Source organism: Podarcis erhardii (genome assembly GCF_964252035.2).
Source record: "Podarcis erhardii genome assembly, chromosome: 15".
Classification (NCBI taxonomy): Eukaryota; Metazoa; Chordata; class Lepidosauria; order Squamata; family Lacertidae; genus Podarcis; species Podarcis erhardii.
The window spans coordinates 35,635,231-35,656,552 of record NC_138505.1 but is presented as its reverse complement, the minus strand read 5'-3'; the positions used below and the strand labels follow the sequence as shown (position 1 = coordinate 35,656,552).

At 40.2% G+C, this 21,322-nt stretch overlaps 1 protein-coding gene across 7 annotated transcripts in view; it reads left to right on the top strand.

Annotated features, from left to right (window-relative positions):
- Positions 1 to 21,322, top strand: part of SFSWAP (splicing factor SWAP) — a 107,000-nt gene that overhangs the window by 10,309 nt on the left and 75,369 nt on the right. For all 7 annotated transcript variants that reach the window (XM_081842235.1, XM_081842234.1, XM_081842233.1 and 4 more), the window contains 3 exons: positions 3,113 to 3,338; positions 4,371 to 4,477; positions 6,360 to 6,495. In XM_081842235.1, coding sequence (XP_081698361.1) covers positions 3,113 to 3,338; positions 4,371 to 4,477; positions 6,360 to 6,495 — 469 coding nt within the window. The remainder of the gene's footprint in view (positions 1 to 3,112; positions 3,339 to 4,370; positions 4,478 to 6,359; positions 6,496 to 21,322) is intronic.

The window sequence follows — 21,322 nt, the reverse complement described above, 5'->3', positions numbered from 1 at the left end:
TGCCTTGCACTGAGTCAGACCATTGTTCCATCTAGCTCAGTATTGTGTACCATTGCTGGCAGCAGCCCTCCAGGTTTTCAGTTGGGGATATTTGTAGCTCTGGCATGCAGCCCCTGGGAAGGCTGATCAGGATGGGAAATAGGGCACCAGGCTGGAAAAGGTTCTCCGTTGCTTCTCAAGTGTTGAGTAATTCTTTACACACTCCAGACTTTTCTGGAGGGTTAAATGAACCAAAAGTCCATGTTAATTTAGAGTTTCCTAAATTTGGGAAATGCTGGTCTAGCATATTTATTGAACAGCTGAAATAGTGTAAAATACACATTCATGAATTCCAGTATATTAAACACCTTGCAAAGTGGATTCTTGACAAATCCAACACTAAAAGTGTTAACCTGCTGTCAGGATTGCTCCCTTAACAGCGTGAAGCTGATTAACAGCATGGAATGGATTAACAACTTGTTGATGGATTCTTAACTTTAAATTGAAAAAACAACAGCAGTGTACTTGGTTCCACAATTTAACTGAACAGACATTTGCTATTAAGTATCTTAGGGTAGAACAGGCAGGAGCTGAAGATTTCTTTTTTAATATAGATAACAATAATAGATGTGCTTCAGCTAACATATCTAATCATGTTTTCCTTTGGAAATTCTTCAGTGTCCTATTGATGCAGATTTTGCTGAAAGAATGCAGAGGTAGGCAATAAAATCAGGTCACTTCTGTGTCTTTGCCCACCTACTGTCTTTCAGCACATATTGCAAATCTGATCACCCATACATTGGATGCAGTGTTTGGGTGGTGCCTACACATGTGAAGTCCAACATGCATAGGCCTGAACAATGTGGTTTTTAACTCCGATAAATTGCAGGAAATAGTTTTGCTGTTTGGTCATCTTTATGTGTGTAGACTGTGCAAATGTTTTAGCACAGCTTAATAAGACTATGCTTCACCATCTTAAGAATCTGAAGACAGTGAGTTTCCTGTAGACATTAGGAACTGCCAAAGTCCCCAGTACTGTTCAGGGATAATCAGCATTAGGTTGTAGTGTGTAGGCTTCTGCCATATCTGTAGTTGCATCCAAAAGCATTTTTTACAGGTCATTTTTCACTGACGTATCAGTAGTGCTAGCAATCATACCTGCCATATAAGACAACCTGTAATGTCTTTCAGTCAATATCTGCACTATTTACTGGGGGTTTTTTTCTTCTTAATCTTGCCACAAAAGCAGGTATATATCACAAAAATGTGTGTTTTAAGGTCTTTTCAACTATTGCACATGTCCTTGAGTTAGATTTGTCAGTATGGATTCATCATCTTGTAATTCTTTTCCTCAAATATTGTTCCCCTGTTGCTTTTTAAAATAATCACACAATTGGAGTTATGCTGAGTTGTTACATAAGAAACACATGAAGCTGTCGATATAAAATCTGATGCCAACTGTGTAAAGGAAATTGTGCAAAAGGCTGATTTCAGTAGCAATGCATCATTTTAGAATTATGGAGGTGTTTGTTTTTTTTAAAAGAGGAGGATGAAAATGCATCTTGTGTAAGTAATTAAGGAAAACAGAGCTAGTGAAGTGGAAAATTAAACAAAAACTCTGAGCAGTGTACTGCTGTAGAGCTGTTAAAGCTCTTAAATGACACATTTCTTTGAATGGTTTAGTTCTTAGAAGGCTGAGTTGTCATAGTCAGCAATAGTGGATAGCAGTGCAGTCATTCTCTTCTCCGTTTAAGGAGGGTCTAGGATATACATGCATTATGCTTCTAATTGTTCATCTCTGTGCATGGCATGCAGATGATGGGAAGCTCTGAAACTAATGTTCTGCTATAAATACTGCTCATCAGAAAGTATGTCCTTGTGAAGTTCATTTAGATAGTAGCTGTGCCTGTATTGGAAAAGAATCATAGTTGTTTATTGTTGTGGGAAAGCATGCTGGAGCCAAAATGGGTGTAGAAAAATGAATAACGTGATTAATTTGAGCATCTTGATTGCTTTCTGAGCAGTTGGCATTTGCAGTTACCCAAGCTTTCTAATCTAGATTTTGTAAAATAAGGTCTAGGAGCATTGTTTGAAAGCTCTTGTACAGCTTGTCACTCCCCAAGCTGAACATGGTCCACCATCCATGTATTAAGTAGAATTTCTGCAGTGCTAGGTAGATAGGAGTTTTGAGTCTGTACCAGTCTTCAATAACATAGTTTGGATGATTTGGCATTTCCATGCTCTCTGACTTCTGTCACTGTGTTTCATTGCACCAGAAGTGGTTTATTCATGCTGGCCACATGGCCTGGAAAGCTGTCTCTGCACAAACGCTGGCTCCCTCAGCCTGAAGCGAGATGAGCGCAGCACCCCATAGTTGCCTTTGACTGGACTTAACCGTCCAGGGGTCCTTTACCTTACCTTTTTTTTTTAGTTTGGATGATCATATAATGCCTTCATAAATTGAGATAACAATATGTTTCATTTGCTTCTCTCTTCACCCTATTTGGGAAACATGCCAGAAAACATCCCATTACAGTGGTACCTCGGGTAAAGTACTTAATTCGTTCCGGAGGTCCGTTCTTAAACTGAAACTGTTCTTAACCTGAAGCACCACTTTAGCTAATGGGGCCTCCCGCTGCCACCGCGCCACCGGAGCACGATTTTTTGTTCTCATCCTGAAGCAAAGTTCTTAACCCGAGGTACTATTTCTGGGTTAGCAGAGCCTGTAACCTGAAGCGTATGTAACCCGAGGTACCACTGTACACCCAAACCCAGAAACTATCCTGGCTTGTTTCAAATTGGTTGCCTCTGGCAAAATAAGGCTCACTCTTTTTAAGCTAAAATATGATGGTTTGCATGTGTCCAGTAGGTTTGGTAAGTCAGAAATTCTAAATGCTACTAGATACTGTGGGCACCAGTAGCTTAAGTTGTAAACTGTATGTTCGCCTTTGTATTAGAGTTTAAGAAAATGGAGTATATACTAGCTATTTTCATCTCAAGTGGTGAAACTCTCAAAGTGGGGATACACCCTTCTGATTTAGAGTGTGTTTGCTTCAATGGGGGTGGGGAAACTGTGGACAGATTCTCTAAAAGATAAACTGCACAAGTTTATCATTTTCACTTTTTCTTCTAGCCACCGACAGCCAAAATGCATGCAATCATAGAACGGACTGCAAATTTCGTCTGCAAGCAGGGGGCTCAGTTTGAGATTATGCTGAAGGCAAAACAAGCTCGGAACTCTCAGTTTGACTTTTTGCGGTTTGACCACTACCTCAACCCTTACTACAAGTTTATTCAGAAAGCTATGAAGGAGGGGCGATATGCTGCCACTTCAGAAAAGAAAAAAGAGGAGGAAAAAAGTAAGTTTAGTACTTTTTAAAAATGTCATTGGCTGTGCAGCAGCTTATGCATTTCTTTCTAAATCATTCCAGCATCTTGATGGATAAGAGAAGTGTTCTCTTAATTATTGTTGTAAATATTACATGTAATTACCAAAGGCTATGTATCTTGCTGGCAGATAATTATGAGAAGCTTAAATATGTTAGAATAATGGGCTTCCAGGGCATAGTCTAATATTCAGCTAAGTTGCTTTTTAATTTAAATCTGTTCTGAAAATACCTAAAGTAGTAACTTCAGTCTTTACCTATTTGATGTGGCTCCCCTAAAGGTATAAGAAAGCGGGCCTTCAGGGAGCATTGTACTTGACACTCCAGTTAGAAAACTAAGTTAGATCATTTAAATAACATGGTAAATATATTCTATAATAATAATAAGTTGAGAATACTGTGCATTCATTCTGTTCTGCATGGCTACATCATTGCAGACTCATTAGGACTCACACAGGAAGCAAGTTATGCAAGGAGCAAATATAGATGCACAGCTATGGCCACTTCTGGTGGCATAAATAAGATGCACACTATTCAGATGTCTAAAAGGCTTTTGAGAGAAATCTAATGTAACCCTCCTATTTGCAGGCTAGGTTTGCACTCAGAAGAAATGTTGCATTTCCTGCAGCTCTCCACTCCTCCTTCTGTGCTGTTCTGGACAGCCCTCTAATCCTCTGGAACAGATTTTTTCATAGAGCAGAGGAAGCTGCATTGGGAAGGGGGAATAGGAAAGAATTATTTATCCTCTCTTACATTAGCAGGTGCCTCTACTGGAACAAAAGCTGTTCCATGAGCAGGACAGCAGCCTTGGATTTCACACTTCATTCCTGTGCAACATTTCTAATGCATACATTGGAAAGATTTAGATATAGGGCTTAGGGAATGAATTTGATATAATTATTGATTTCCTTATAAAACCTATAGCCTGTGAATTTTAATATCCTGCAAGTCACTCCCTTCAATATCTCTGAAATGATAAAATACAACCATACAATTTTTAAACAGATGCAGGAGGTACTGATGATGAAGATGATGACTACGATGGAGATAACTACCTGCACCCAAGCCTCTTTGCTTCTAAAAAGCACAGTAGACTTGAAGAGCTTATGAAGGTATTTTGGCATGCAAAATTTCATTTTAGTGTTTTATATCTTGTTGAGCACCTGTTTTCTTTGTGAGACATCTCAATTGATAGGTGTTCACAAACAGAGTAGTTCCCTGAATCCTAAATTGGAATTTTATAATTTTATATTAGAGCTCCCCGTAGCGTATCACAAGCTGTTTCTGAAATTCCCAAGTGGGTTCTCCATGCAGCTTGGGGAGATGCTTTTTAGAATATACAAGCCCTGAAAGCCTAACTTGGGTTGTGTAACAAGTTGTTTAATGAGTTGTGTAGCTTTTAGAATCTTGACTAGTGATAACACAGTGTTTTCTAGCTGCCATCAGAAACTTTTTATTTTAATTAAACATATTTAAATAAAATAGCTGTTTAAATAATTTCAGTGACTCAGATATTTTCATAAATCACAAGGTCAAACAGAAGATTTTTCTTGATTAGATTGACTGAGTTAAAAAACATTTATATTGATTAATTAAGTGCAGTAAGTAAGATACATGTGTATATAGAGCCAGTGCGCAATTCACCTTTGCAAAATATTATGATTTCATCTTTGAGCTTCTGTGGACTAAGATGTCAGTGAAAGAATCCATCCCTCAGTTGCACTATTTCTAGGATACGTATAGTAGACCTGCATCAAATATGATGGGACATATATTGTTGAGGACAGGCTTAAATCCACAGTTTGTGGCCTTTTGAAATTACTGTTCCTCTAAAGTAGACAAAAATTGCAGATAAGCATGTTACTCCATTAGAAAATCCACTAATGGATAAATACAGTGGTGCCCCGCAAGACGAATGCCTCGCAAGACGGAAAACCTGCTAGACGAAAGGGTTTTCCGTTTTGGAGGTGCTTCACAAAACGAATTTCCTATGGGCTTGCTTCGCAAGACGAAAATGTCTTGTGAGTTCCTGCGGGTTTTTTTTCCTTCCCCCCCTTTTTCTAAGCCGCTAAGCCGCTTATCAGCTGATCCGCTAAGCCGCTTAACAGCTGATCTGCTAAGCAGCTTATCAGCTGATCCGCTAAGCCGCTTAACAGCTGATCCGCTTAGCCGCTAAGCCGCTTATCAGCTGATCCGCTAAGCTGCTAATAGCGCTAAGCCGCTAATGGGCTTGCTTCGCAAGACGAAAAAACCGCAAGACGAAGAGACTCGCGGAACGGATTCTTTTCGTCTTGTGAGGCACCACTGTACATGTTAGTAGGACTAACTAAAATGTTAGTGAGCAAACTTTCAAGTATTCCAGAACTCTTGCTCAGTCTTAAGCAATTTAAAAAACAAACCAAAAATGGAGATGTATTGGAGGAGTAGTCTGCAGCTTGCAATAGTCTTAAAATAGAATTAGATGTTATGGGCTGTCCCACTCACCGCTTCACGTTCGTTTTGCAGACACTTGGCTTTTTAAAAGATTTGCCCAACAACATGTTTTTCCTTCCTTCCCATTTTTTCTTAAAGTCCAGCCTGATGAAGCATTTTAATGAACTTCAAAGCTTGCTGACATCTTTGTGACCTTTTTGTTAGTATGGATTTAATAGTATTACCATTGTGCTTGCACTTGTCCTGTTATCCAATTTGTAAAGCATAACTCGGATGTGCTTTGTAGGATGAATTGGACAAAGATTGTGCCGATTTTAATTTTAAAGCATTGTATTAATGGGGAATAATAAACTTCACAGCTTTTATTGCAAATTCATAATAATCACATTCACAACTCTACAAAGCCTTTTGAAACCAATTCCAGGCATATAAAGTTTAAGTGCCCCTTTTGCAACCTTTTAAAATGCCAATGTGGTAAATTAGTGGCAAGGAATTGGGTGGGGTGGGGGCATTGAGAAAGAAATTCGGAACTTTTCATGCTTTGCTTTCCTTCCCCATCAGCCTTTAAAGGTGGTGGACCCTGATCACCCACTGGCAGTGCTTGTTCGCAAGGCTCAGGCTGACAATAACTTGGCTGCCCCACAGCCAGCTGAAGGAGCAGCTGTTCAGTCGTCACAAATAGAATATTCTTCAGATCGTAAGTACATTGGGATAAGCGGATTAAGCATGTGAGAAGGTTTTTATTTATTAACAGGAGCTAGGAGAGGCAGTACTAATAATTACTAAATAGTATTTAGTAGATGTGCCATTGTTGGCTCAACAGTTTTTCCTTCACATGTTTAGTCAAGCTCCCTTAATGTATCTGTCAGGTTTGGAGACATGAATAGAATTCTCTTGTCGTTTCTAATTGATCTGCTGTCTGCTCTGCAAAGTTGCATTTTAAAGGCCAGTTTTTGTTTTCAGCAGGAGCATAGGTGCCCATTGTGCATAATATCAAACTAATGCGTGCTTTGGAGACGCTGACAATTTTGGATATTTGATGTGTATGAAAATGTATTCAGGCATGTCGGGCGAAGTAGGTAACGCCATGGTTAATGCATTCAGTGAAAGACAAAATTAACATTTGATTGAATGATGAGTGTTTTCAGATTGTGCTTGAAGGCATGAAAGAGGTGTTGCTGGCTTTGAAACTTTAGCAAAAATGGAGAGCCAGTGTGGTGTAGTGGTTAAGAGCGGTGGACTCGTAATCTGGTGAACCGGGTTCGCATCTCAGCTCCTCCACATGCAGCTGCTGGGTGACCTTGGGCTAGTCACACTTCTTTGAAGTCTCTCAACCCCACTCACCTCACAGAGAGTTGTGGGGGAAGGAAAAGGAGAGTGTTAGCCGCTTTGAGACTCCTTTGGGTAGTGATAAAGTGGGATATCAAATCCAAAGTCCTCTTCTTCTTCCTCAAGAGCATAATTTAGTTTTCTGTTCCTAACTTGTGCAAGAAACCTATGGCTGTGTGTACCAGACTTTGGATTCCATGGGCGTGTGTGGCAATTTTTAAGAAATAGGTTGAAATAGGAGGCCTTATACACTCAAATGAAAGCATGTTTTCTTGATGAGATCCCAGATAAAGGCAGGCACCTCTTCAGAGCCCCTGGATATGGGATTCAATATTGCTTTCTAGTATCTGACCATACCCTTTGCCAAGTCAGTCAGCCAGTGCCTAGAAATGGGATTGTGCGCTCTGGCCAATAGTGCTATTTCAGGATTCCCCTATATATCAGTTAGTTGCATGATGCAATTTTGGTGCATTGTTAATATCTCACGATGGTGTCACTATCTGTATATTGGAATTGAAGAACGATCAATATCGCATGGTGTCTCTCCGCCCCCACCCCCCTGCCACTGGCTATCCTGAGAGTCATGGAAGTAGTAGTATACATAAACAAGACTTGCAAGATGGCCTATTTTTAGGAGGCACCCTTCTCTTTCAACAGTTTAGTGTGCCCCAGTCCACAATTTCGACTTGTTTTGCATGCTTTCACCCAGTGTGGAAAGCAGCGGTTGAATCATGAGGTCCGGCATTTATTTTGAATAAAATAAATGTGTAGTTCTTGTACTTTACTTATTGCCTTCCCTGCACATTAGAAGAGAGGTTGGGAGTTTACAGTCTTTCATTTTCACCATGCAGAGGTCAGCTAGAAGAAATACTTCCATCAAAGTAGCTCTCAAGAAACATGCTTGTCTTGCGACAGTAGACAGTCATTGATAAAAGTTGGCATGGTTATCTCATGAGCACATTATGAAAAACAAAACTGGTCAGACTGTCAGAAAAACAATTCTGACCTCCTTTTGAAAGTATGTTTCTGATCTGTAGCTAGAGAATAAAACATGCAATTGTTCTGAACAGCGCATAAATTTCAGTACTGCATGTTCAGGTTGACTGTTGCTGCAAGGAAGAGAGCTTGCTTGAATGATTGTTTTTAATGTAGACAAAAATATACTTTCTGGCAAACATTCGATCAGATGTCAGAAATTGAGGCTCAGGGGTTTCTGTGGAATCTTGGTAGTGACACAGTAGCAAAAATGCTTTATTGGTGAGACTGCAGTTGGCTAAAGCGCTTCAATATTGCAATTCTGGAGTTATTTCACTGTAGTCAATAGGACGATTTCAAAGTGATTTGAAGAGTGCAAACTCAGCGTATATGCTGCTGATTTCTAATTATGCAATCCATACAAAAATTGTTCCGCAGATAATTTGAGTGTAATTTCATCTTGTTAAAAGATGAAGAATAGAAGATCTTTGATAAAGGGATGAAGGCTCAAAGGTTCATGTATTGCCTTTCCTTTGCTCAGTGGTGTTCTTTTCTTTTTTTTCTTAAAAAAAAATAGTAACTGAAGGTTGTAATTTCTGGTTACTAATCATTCTGATCTGCAGATACAGTACTGTGCTTGTATAGACAATAGTTCAGTTTAGCTAAGGCAAATGTAGGGCATTATGACTTGAGTGCCATAAATCACAATGATGTAGCCTACATAAGTTAACCGAATGGTAGTGGGGTGGTAAGGGACTGCATAGGGTCCTGAAACCCTGTTGCTTGATGACTGTATGTTCTTGGTATACTTACAGCCATTGCTGCTGCTTTGCAAGGCATTGGTCATACATTTTCATTCCAGGCCATAGGTGTTGCACAGTCATCTGCAGTTGATCTGTAGTTTAAGTCCCAGGTCATGACATTCCCCATTCAGCTCAGTTATTCTCTGTGGAGTGGAGAGGACTCCGAGGTGGGAGGATTGAGGTGAATGGCTACAAGCATACAGTCTCCCAACAGTGGAGGTAGAACATGGCAATTCACCTTACTCCTCCCATCTCGCGTTCTGTCCACTCCATAGAGAAGAACACCTATGGCCTGGAACGAAAAGGTATGGCCCCACTACCATTTGAGCCTTCATCCCTTTACCAGAGATCTTCTATTCTTTGTCTTTTAACAAGATGAAATTGCACTCTGTCAAATTATACGCAAAACAGTTTTTGTATGGATCGCATACACTGTTGGAGACTGTATGCCTCTGCATGTCAGTCGCTGGGAATCACAAGTGGGGAGAGTGCTGTGACACTCAAGTCCTGTTTGTGGACTTCACGTGGGCTTGTTATGAAATTCTGGACTAGATCTAGCAGGCCTCTTCTCATATGGTGTATGATGCAGCTGAAGCTATGCAGGGATGGTTCTGAATACAATGCCTCTTCCACCTGTGGATGTAAGAGGTCTCTAAATGGGATGTACAAACGGTAAGGCCCTAAGTTTGGCAATGGAAGTCAGGAGGGAGAGGACAAACTTGGTGCAAAACACAACCCACTTGGTGCCCTTTGTACATTCACAGTGAAATACCTTTTACAGTAAGAACAAGTGTCCTTGGATCCATCACAGAGGAACGGTAGTAAATAAATACAAGAGTAAATGAATGTCAAGTCCATCCTACTTGGTGTGCTATGCCTAATACAGATACTTGATCTTTGACAGGTTGCAAACTTGCAATATTATAAAAAGAAAAAAAACTGAGATGCTCTGGGTGCCATTTAGTACCAAATTTCCACTTGCATGGCACTGTGAAGTACACATGACCCTGTTCATAACCAATTACATATTAAGTAGCCTCATTGAAAGTACTTGTGTCTCATTTAAATAACTAATCAATATGTGTTTTAAAACATGGAAGAGTTGGGTAGCTTGGAAATAAAGATAGAAAATTAATCTCAAAACTGTATTCAGAACGTATCAATGATTTCAAAGTGCACATACACCTCCCTCCTGAAAAAAACCTGTTTGTTCAAAAATGTACATTCTCTGGCCTGTAATAGTGTGTAAGTGATTATATTATAAATATCAGTTTAACTGAGGAAGGATAAAGTATCTAGGATAATGTGATATACAGGTGTATATTTTTATACTCATGGAACTTTGCTCTTGGTTGGAAGTACCAGCCTAGCATTTTTGTAGATAATACTTCTAGACAAACTTGCACAAGCTACAGTAAGACAAGATAACCTTGGGAAATGGATAAATCAATTGAGAAAGTGCTTGCAGCTGATATTTTGAGACAAATGGAAGAGTTCAGTTTTTTTTGGGGGGGGGGAGAATGTCAACCTGCAAATCGGTCTTTTAAAAGCATGTAGCATAATCCACAAGGCTGTCTCTCCAGGCCGTTAACAAAATTGCTGTGATTTGCAACGTATAGTAAATTTCTCATTGACTTTGGTGAGAACAGGATCAGTGCCATTTAGTTTTGTTACAGGTGATACAGTGAAGAATTTCCTACAGTAGTGACAGGCAGTGTCCCATTTACACATGGTATTTTCATCTCTACTTGCAGCCACAGAAAGAATTGGCTTGGCAGATACTGCTGTTTGTAGTAATGTCTATTGTGATGCATCTTTGGGCATGATGTGCAGGAAATAATATGGCATATTGTTATATTAAATAAGTGGAGATTGCATGGGAAATGGAGTGAACTGTCAAGTTTTTTAAATCCTTCCCTAGACTCAGCAGAAATTTGGAATTGAGTCCAACAAAGATAGGTAGTTGCCCCTCCCTTAGGTCTGCTTTAAGCCCATATATTTAAAATGATAATCAACACAAGTGATTAACTAGTGTTGACTGCAATGATTTAAATATTGGTCCATTCCTCTGCAGAAATCACTCTGGACTTCAAACACAAATGTGGTTACAAAAGTTTACTAATTAGTGTTAGTTCCTGTTACATCAGTTTTACGGGGATATGTTTACATTAATAGTATTGCTGTTTAAAAGGTTTCTGTAACTTTTATTAATTGTAAGTGCCCTCTTATAGCAGGGGTTGAAATGTAGGGTGCCTAGAGAGGTAGTTCGTGCTGCCCACAGGATACCCTGCCTCCCTCTTGCTGAAATTACGTGTATGCTTGAAAGATGCATCAGATTGTAACCAGTAAAATAGGTTGCAGGGAATTGTGGTGATGCTCACTGCGCTTTCTGCAGTTTGTAGATGACCCCATGGGCCCAGTAAATTTGGCAATCACTGCATTACAGTTTAGTCCTGGGCATTTTAAAATCAATCTTCTAGTTCATAGTTAGTTCATTCCTGTTTCTTCCTGAAGCCTCGATGTTTAGGATGCTATTTCTTCTAGAAAGGAAGGCTGGGTGCAGATTTGTTGCATTTAAAGGTTTTTGGGATATAGCTGTGACCCTGTGATAAGAAAACTCATGAAAACAAGGAACTGTTCGAGGTGTACTCTATTGTTCTAGACCAGGAGCATCCACTCTGTGTATTTGTAATGTGTTAATCTTCAGAGCATATACAGATCGTTTTCCTAAAAGTTGGCTATTCAGCAAGAAATTTTAAATATCCATTAACTTCATATAATATACTATATAGGTGCTAACATTTTGAGAGTAAAGCATGAAATGATAGATGCATTTCCCTGGAGTCTTACTCTTTTTCTTACACTCTTCTTTCAAGTGAAGAATGTGTCTTTTACTCTCTTTATTGTTTGCATTTGTTTCCATTGAGGAGGATATTGATCTAAGTAAAGACAAAGAAAGAGTTTCTTGTGTTTATAGTTTTCTCAAAGGAATAACTAATGTGACCATGTTATTTCTATCTGTTCTGTATTATCAGTGGCATAGTCGTTTACTGCATATTAAATATTATAGTGAGTTAAGGGCCAAATGAATGAAGGTCGTAATGCTAATCACCAAATAGTTGTCTTAATAAGTGATTCCTCTATCATTTTGCCTAAACCTAATTTTCTTAGTTATGCTAATTTCCTACAGCGTTGATAAAAAAATCCCTGAAGACATAATAAAATGAAAGTGGTATCTGAAAGACAGAATGGGAAAATGTAGTCTAATCACCACAAAGCATATATTTTAATTTCAGTATGCCAGTCTGCATTGTAGAGAATTGAGTTGTATTTTGTGTGGGTTTGTGAACATTTGTTTTCAAGGCTTTAACAATTTTTTGCTTGGAAGATCAAAATGGTTGCATATGTTTGCTATTTGTACATGCAGTCACTGAGAGTCATAGGAAACCTTATAGTAGGTTTACCTATTAAGAGCCGTTTTAGAGCAGACAAGGGTCTATTTAGTTCAGTATTCTTTTCCCACCTTGGCCTTCTAGGTGACCATGGGAAGTGCATTGATGGGCTTCAAGTTGCCCATGATGGGGATCAGCTCATCTAGCCCAGTAGTGTCTATTGGATCTCCAGGGTCTCAGCCAGAGGCACTTCCCATTACTTTCTTGCTATCTAGTAATTGGAGAGGTGGGGAGTAAACATGTAAAGCTCAGACTCTACCAATGAGCTATGGTCCAATCTCATAATGGATATATCATGAGCCACTGAACGTCCACCCAGTGATAAGTAAGCACCCACCATTCTTTGGTTTTTGACCATTCACAGTATGCAGTGAATGACTCCATACTTCTTGTTGTTTAGTTGTGACCCCATGGACCAGAGCACGCCAGGCACTCCTGTCTTCCACTGCCTCCCACAGTTTGGTCAAACTCATGCTAGTAGCTTCGAGAACACTGTCCAACCATCTTGTCCTCTGTTGTCCCCTTCTCCTTGTGCCCTTAATCTTTGCCAACATTAGGGTCTTTTCCAGGGAGTCTTCTCTTCTCATGAGGTGGCCAAAGTATTGGAGCCTCAGCTTCAGGATCTGTCCTTCCAGTGAGCACTCAGGGCTGATTTCCTTCAGAATGGATAGGTTTGATCTTCTTGCAGTCCATGGGACTCTCAAGAGTCTCCTCCAGCACCATAATTCAAAAGCATCAATTCTTCAGCAATCAGCCTTCTTTATGGTCCAGCTCTCACTTCCCTACATCACTGCTGGGAAAACCATAGCTTTAACCATACGGACCTTTGTCAGCAAGGTGATGTCTCTGCTTTTTAAGATGCTGTCTAGGTTTGTCATTGCTTTTCTCCCAAGAAGCAGGGGTCTTTTAATTTCGTGACTGCTGTCACCATCTGCAGTGATCATGGAGCCCAAGAAAGTAAAATCTCTCACTGCCTCCATTTCTTCCCCTTCTATTTGCCAGGAGGTGATGGGACCAGTTGCCATGATCTTTGTTTTTTTGATGTTGAGCTTCAGACCATATTTTGCGCTCTCCTCTTTCACCATCATTAAAGGGTTCTTTAATTCCTCCTCACTTTCTGCCATCAAGTTGTGTCATCTGCATATCATAGGTTGTTGATATTTCTTCCGGCGATCTTAATTCCGGCTAGGGATTCATCCAGTCCAGCCTTTTGTATGATGAATTCTGCATATAAGTTAAATAAGGAGGGAGACAATATACAGCCTTGCCGTACTCCTTTCTCAATTTTGAACCAATCAGTTGTTCCATATCCAGTTCTAACTGTAGCTTCTTGTCCCACATAGAGATTTCTCAGGAGACAGATGAGGTGATCAGGTACTCCCATTTCTTTAAGAACTTGCCATAGTTTGCTGTGGTTGACACAGTCAAAGGCTTTTGCATAGTCAATGAAGCAGAAGTAGATGTCTTTCTGGAACTCTCTAGCTTTCTCCATAATCCAGCGCATGTTTGCAATTTGGTCTCTGGTTCCTCTGCCTCTTCTAAATCCAGCTGGCACTTCTGGGAGTTCTCGGTCCACATACTGCTTAAGCCTGACTTGTAGAATTTTAAGCATAATCTTGCTAGCGTGTGAAATGAGTGCAATTGTGCGGTAGTTGGAGCATTCTTTGGCACTGCCCTTCTTTGGGATTGGGATGTAGACTGATCTTCTCCAATCCTCTGGCCACTGCCAAGTTTTCCAGATTTGCTGGCATATTGAGTGTAGCACCTTAACAGCATCGACCCCATACTAGAGGGCTTAACAAACCATATGGTAGCTAAGATTCCCAGAATGCTAAACTCTTCATATTGAATTACTCATAATACAGAGCAATTTCCACACACTCCCAACTATTACAGGTTATATCACTCTATTTGGTTTAGGTTATCTTAACCTCCACTAAGCAAAACAAGGTCCAAATTCTTCCTACCAGAGCCAGTGCCTAAAACCAGTGTTATTTGATAGAAAACTGCCTGTCTGAACCCTGCCAGACGGTTGTATAATTCAGTCTGCAACTCACTCTCGGCAAAAACTTCAAATGCAATCTAATATGATTCAGTCAGCACCAGGTGATAAATTAAACATGCAAATAGGGTCTCATGCATTTTTAATCATGTAATGCTATTGTGTATGGAGTCAAATATTGAATATTCCCCACAAGCTTGGTTTGCAGTTTTAGGCTCACATACTGGAGCCCCTTTTCCATGGCTATTTCTGGCATGTTGAACATGTCTGTCAGCATAAGTAGTCTTTCATATACTGTTTTTGCAAATATAGTAATTCAGATATGAAAGATGATAAGTATTTAAATTACTGTTTTCCCTTCTCATATCTCTTCCCCCTGTACTCATATGCACATGTATTGATACTTACTCTTTTGGGAACGATTGGCCTCCCTCGAAACCACTAGTGAGCAACATTCTCTGTCTCTCTAAGGAGGGGGATTCAGATCATCAAGGAAAAGGAGTATTTTTAAATCAACAGTTTGAATAAAACTTCCTACTTTGTTTCTTGATAAGCAAGGGTATTTGTGGTTACAGCAGTTAAAACATTCTGTTTTGTTACTACAGTTGTACCTTAGTTGCTGAATGTCTTGAAACTCGTACATTTCGGCTCCTGAACGATCAAAAACTGGAAGTGAGTGTTCTGGTTTTTGAACGATTTTCAGAAGCCGAATGTCTGGCACGGCTTCCAATTGGCTGCAAGACGCTCCTGTAGCCAATCGGAAGCCACACCTTGGTTTTCGAAAGGTTCTGGTAGTCAACAGACTCCTGGAACGCATTCTGTTTGAGAACCAAGGTACGACTGTACCTTTGGGAACCAAACGTACCTTGGTTTTCGAACAGCTTAGTTCTCGAACATTTTGGCTCCCAAACACCACAAACCCGGAAGTAAGTGGTCCGGTTTGTGAACTATTTTGGGAAGCCAAACGTCCGACGGGGCTTCCATGGCTTCCAATCAGAAGCCATGCTTTGGTTTGTGAAGTCAGAACGGACTTCTGGAACAGATTCCGTTCGACTTCCAAGGTACAACTGTAAATCGTTTCTACTAAATTCTGGAGGAATGGCCATGTTAGGCTGTTGCATCAAAAGCAGCATTGTCATACCGTACCTTAAATACTAAATAGATGTATTCTGACATAAACTTCTGTGAATGTATTATAATGCACTGGAATGCCAGAGTACATTTTCTTTTATCACAAGACTTTTTGTTCCTTAACACTACCTAGGAACTCAATCCAAAATCCAAACCTACATGGCTTTTGCGCTAATGCTTTATACCTGGAGATGAACAAGGCAGCTCAAATTAATGGATTTCTGTTTTGGTTCTCTGTACGCTTGCCAAATACATTAATCTGGTTCACTTCAGTACAAACAAGGGCCACATTTCAGTACAGAGTTGGTTTGTTGAAGTTTCCAGAAGCAATGGGTGGTAATTATCAATGTTTCTCCATGAGATAGAAAGCAATCTCCACACTCTTTGGATTGATGGTAATAAATATGCATAATTTGTCACAATAATAAATACAACATATGATTTTCTTCAGATTGACTTAAAACTAAGAATTCCTCTAACAGCGCATACTGGAATATGTTATGCATTTGGAATACCAATTTGGATAACCAAAGAGGTGCTTTTCTCTAATTTCCAGTCTGCTGTGTATTCCTACACTGAATTCTTTTAAAAGCTTATGTGTGTGATTCACATTTGAGCATTTATTTAGAGGGCTAAACTTGTATTTTCTTTTGTCTAGAAATTCTAATTTTTTTTGCATTCCAAACTTGTAGAGGTCAAATATTTGCCCCTCTCCTAAATTTAATGGTTCTTCTGAAGGGGTGCAGCCAGTCATAGCGCATTCACAAGTACAGTGTAAGGTACCATGAAACTGAGGTATACGTTATCCCCCCAACCCCAAATTATAAATGCCTTGCTCATTCTTTGACCAAAATAGCAGAAGATTTGGAGTGCAGTCGCTACTGCCAGGTCATTCAGTTTTACCTTTCCTTAAGCTCTGGCTTGGTCCTTCACCTTCTCCATTCCTTTCTTCAGTTTCAAGTGCAGATAAGAAACTTGCAGGTCCCAGCAAGAAGCACTCACTCGCTTTTGCTAACATGCTTTTGATGCTTTGCCCACTCTTTTCTGCAGCAATATTGGTTCATTTACACAGGCCATTGTAAACAGTCTGATGGTTCAAATAGCTTCATTTATTTAAAACAGTGTTCCTCAAACTGTTGTTGGACTACATCATCTCTGACCACTGGTCCTGCTAACTATGGATGATAAGAGTTGTAGTCCAACAACAGCTGGGGATCCAGGTTTGAGAAACACTGCTTCAAATTTTTCCCTGGTTGAAATTAATAAAAAGTTGAGATCAATAGAAAGCAAACAGTGCCTTCCCTCAGAGTTAAATCTAAAAGAGATGTCACCAAATGAAAAAGGGGAGAGAGGAGGAAACAAAATAGAAACACAGATACCAAGTTACAACATCTCCCCTTCCTAATGGTAATATTTTGATAGATCCAGAATTGGCCTCCACAGTCACTTACAGACTCATTGTTAAAACTGTGTTTATGGAAGACAACCTTACTGGGCTATGAGTGATCGCCAAAGAAGAAGATTTTGATAGACTTGCTAGGTGGATTCAGTTAACATTTTGGTGATGTCTTACTGGATTTGATGGGGTGTTAAAGTGTGCTGTACTCAAACCAATTTACCCTGATGATTTCCTTGATGAAAACACTGAAAATTAAGTTGTGCCCCTCCTCTTAAAAAGGGCAAATATGTGTTTGTTAATTCCTTTTGTCTCTAATCATTCACAGCCCAGAGTTGCCTTCGAGTGCCAATAACTCATTGCTGGTGTATGTTGTTGCCTGTAAAAGGCTTCTTGTCCAGTGTTCACCTTTTTCTTACTATTAGAAGTATGGCACACTTTAGCCCAAAGGGGGATTTTTTTTCTCTCTCTCTTTGGAAATTATTTTGCTTCTGAGACTTAATTTTTATCAGAACTCAGCAGATGTAGGTTTGTCAACATGGCACAGCGTGACATTGCCTTCTACTGTTAACTCTGCCGAGCTTAGCTTGACACCATGCTGTATTTTGGGAACAAAGCATTTGTATACATATTAGCGAATTGTTTTGCTTAGAGCACCTAATTAAAAGGGTGTGTTCTTAGCTCTTGTGCATGTGCATACACCCATCTTCATCAGGAACATTATAACATGGTGAATTGTGCAAAAGGCATGTGTTTTCAACAGAGAGGCCATAATTCAGTGGTAAATCACCTGCTTTCCATGCAGAAGGTACTAGATTAAGTCTCAGGCACCTCCAGTAGAAGGATCTGGTGGCAAACTATGGGAATGATCCTTCCTCCACTTCAGACTTGGAAGTGTTGCTGGTGGTCAGAGTAGACAACCCTGGACTAAAATAACTAATAGTCTGACCTAGTACAAGGGATCTTCCAGTAATCACTCTGTTCAAGCTGCATTTTTTAAAAATAACAAAACAAAAACTATTAAAAAAGTGACTTAAGAGAATATTGCTCAATGGCAAATGGGAAACTGAAATGAATCTTAATTGTAACACTTCAATCTCTTTCATGTGGCACCTTCTCAGTCTTAAAATTCTTCAAGAATACTTCAGAAAAGAGGGTGGGAATAGAGAGTGTGCCGCAGTAAAGGAATGCTGCTTGAAATCTGGGTTTAAACTTAAAACCTGTAGTTTTAAGGAGCAATTAACAAATGCTTTGGTGTAAAAAAATTTGTAACTAGGCCACATCATATATGCATATTTAATAAAATAAGACCTAGCAAGTCATAAAACTTTCAATCATACAAAAAGTTTAAACTGTAACACAGTTTACACTGTCAAGGATTCTGCAGGTGATCAAGGTTGTACTCCCAATTTGTATGGGATGACAGCCAGGCAAGTTGGGCTCTACTGGTGTACTCTCTAGAAAATGTCTAGTATTTCCCTAGAACTAAGCACAATAGGAAAAAAAATATTAAGGGCCACAGGTTTTCATTGCTGTTCTTTCATCAAGCAATCTGGCTCTAGGAGTACCCCCAGAATTCCTAGAAATTTGAAACTATACACCTCCAAAACAAAGTGCATAGCTAACGCCCTCCTGGTGAGTTAAATGCAGCTGCATCCCAGGGCTCAACAAGATAGAAGGCAAACAGGATGGGAAAGTACAAATGAGCCCAGTGTCAAAGCTTGACATGACTAAAATGTCCATGTTTGCAAGCATTTTGTTATTTTATCATCACTGCTACCTGTTACAGGAACGCCAATATAAAATAGCCCAGCTGTTTATGGAATAATCTCCCTGTGTAGCAAAAGGTCTGCATAATTCATGCATTTTACAGGCACAAAAGAAGGTTTGTACCCTCCTGAGACAAAAAAAGGACCTTTAAGTTCACAGCTGTTAACGTGCTATTCAATTAAATATGCATGTAGGAATTCCTCATTTGTGAACTAGTATGTCACTGGAATCAGTTGTTGCTCGCGGAAATTGATTCCTTTGAACTATAGCTTCTCAAACTGGGCAACAGGGAGACACCCCATCCCCCTAGAAATTATGCTCCTGAGTTAATAAATACAACCATTGGAAAAACACAACCAACAACTGAGCACAGGTAATTTCCATCTTATGTGAGCATTTGCTTTTGGGAAGCCACACATATTCGCAAAAATGCCTAAAGCCTGAAACCTGCAGAACCACCCTGCCTGCCCCCAGCAAGGAGGGCTGCTTAGCTGGCTTCAGGAAGGCACATGCTCAGCTTGGGAGAGGATTCGTAAAGGCTCTGGCAGCGTCCTGGAGTCCTCCCACCTCCTTTCCAAAGTCTTTTAAGCACTTCCCCAGCTTTGGGAAGGAGGCACAAGGGCTCTGGCACCCTGCTAGAGCCCTTGCACTGACTTCCCTAAGCTGGGTAAGCCTACGATTGCAGCTTTGTAGGAGCACGTGGAAACAAGTAAATGGAGAATGGGTTTCTTCCGCCCTCCATTCATTTAATTATTTTCCGCCCATCCATGTAAGCTATGATCATGCAAGTTAAATAAGCGTAAGATGTGAGATACCTGTACAACTGAGCACACAGCAGTATAAGTGTTGCAAGTATAGAGACAATGAATCTCTACCAAAATATTGTTTTTGCTTGCTGAAAAAGTAGAATTTTGTATGGTGAGTCGGCTACTTTGGCATCTATAGTGCAAACACAGTAACACTGAATTATTCAATAAAACTGAACGTTGGTAGCAGAGGGAGAACGAACTACAGTTTTTAAATAACTTACATAGCCAACACTCTGCCACTGCAAACAAACATTAACTCAAAGACTATTTTTTAAAAAGTTTCCCAATTAAAATAACAGTCATTCAGCAAATATCCATTCACAATCCATTGTCACTTGACATGACAAAGCCATCTCTCAGTGGCAGAGTACATGCTTTGCACACAGAAGGTCCCAGGCCCAGTCCAGGTATCTCCAGTTAAAGGGGATAATCAAAAACATGGTGAGAAAGTAACTTCCCATAATCACAGGCAGATAAAGTCAAAGTCCAGGGAGAGTGGATTAGGTCAGGGGTCACCAACCCAGGGCCCATAGATGCAATGGGACCCGCAAAGGCTTTCACTTCTGCTCATGGGCAGGGGCTCCAGACCCTAAGCTTTCTTTTTATTTTATTCTTAAAGTAAATCTCTTGCCCCTAAAGAAATGTGCAGGTACCTTCTAAGTGATTTCTGTGAAATAAGAATGAGTGTGATGTGGTTATCCTGGTTGTGGGGAAGCTCCGTGTTGCTACAACACAATTGCAGCGAGTGTGTGTGTACGTGTAAAATCAATATTATGTTATCAGGACCAACAGGACATAGCTGACTTCCTTTGATAAGTATAAGGCTCATAGAATCACAGAATTGTAGAGTTGGAAGAGACCCTGTGAGTCCTCTAGTCCAACCCCCTGCGATTCAGGAATCTCAACTAGATCATACATGACAGGTGGCCATTCAATCTCTGCTTTAAAACCTCCAAGGAATGAGAGTCCATCACTTCTTGTAAGAGTCTGTTCCATTGTTGAACAGCTGTCAGGAAGTTCTTCCTGGTGTTTAGTTGGAATCTCCTTTCTCATAACTTGAATTCAATTGTTTTGGTCCTAGCCTCTGCAGCAGGATTAAACAAGCTTGCTCCATCTTCTATGTGACAAGCACTTTAGATATTTGAAGATGGCTATAATGAAAGATAAGTCAGTAGAGCATGAGACTCTTAATCTCAGGGTTCGAACCCCATGTTTGGCAAAAGATTCCTGCATTTCAGGAGGTTGGACTAGATCAGGGGTCTGCAACCTTTAAGACAAAAAGAGCCACTTGGACCCGTTTCCGAAGAAAAAAAAACTGGGAGCCGCAAAACTCGTCATTATAAAAATAACTTTTTTGTCACTTTTTTATTATTTCTTTGTTTGACCCCTCAGAATTACTCCTCCTCATAGAAATAAATGTTAAATTAACAAGTTACCTTTTTTTGTGTGTGTGTTCTTCACTCCCCTTCAAAACAGTGACCAGCGTACATGCCCCCTTTCAATGCAGTGACCAGCGTACATGCCCCTTACAATGTAGCGGGCGGGCGGGAAGGTGACATCGGGACGGTGCGTGACTAAAGCACGCACCGCCCCCATGCGACGTCACAGCCAGTACAGCACCCGTCACAGTGGGGAGTGTCGGGGTGCACAATGCACCTCCTCCCCTCGCTAGTATCTGCCCCGGAGCCGCGGCAAAGGTGTAAAAGCCACATGCGGCTCCGGAGCCGCGGGTTGCAGACCCCTGGACTAGATGATCCTTGTGGTCTTTTCCAACTCTATGATTCTATAATCTCCTCTCAGACTCTTCTTTACTAGACTAAACATACCCAGGTTCCCTCAACCTCACGATGCTTGGTT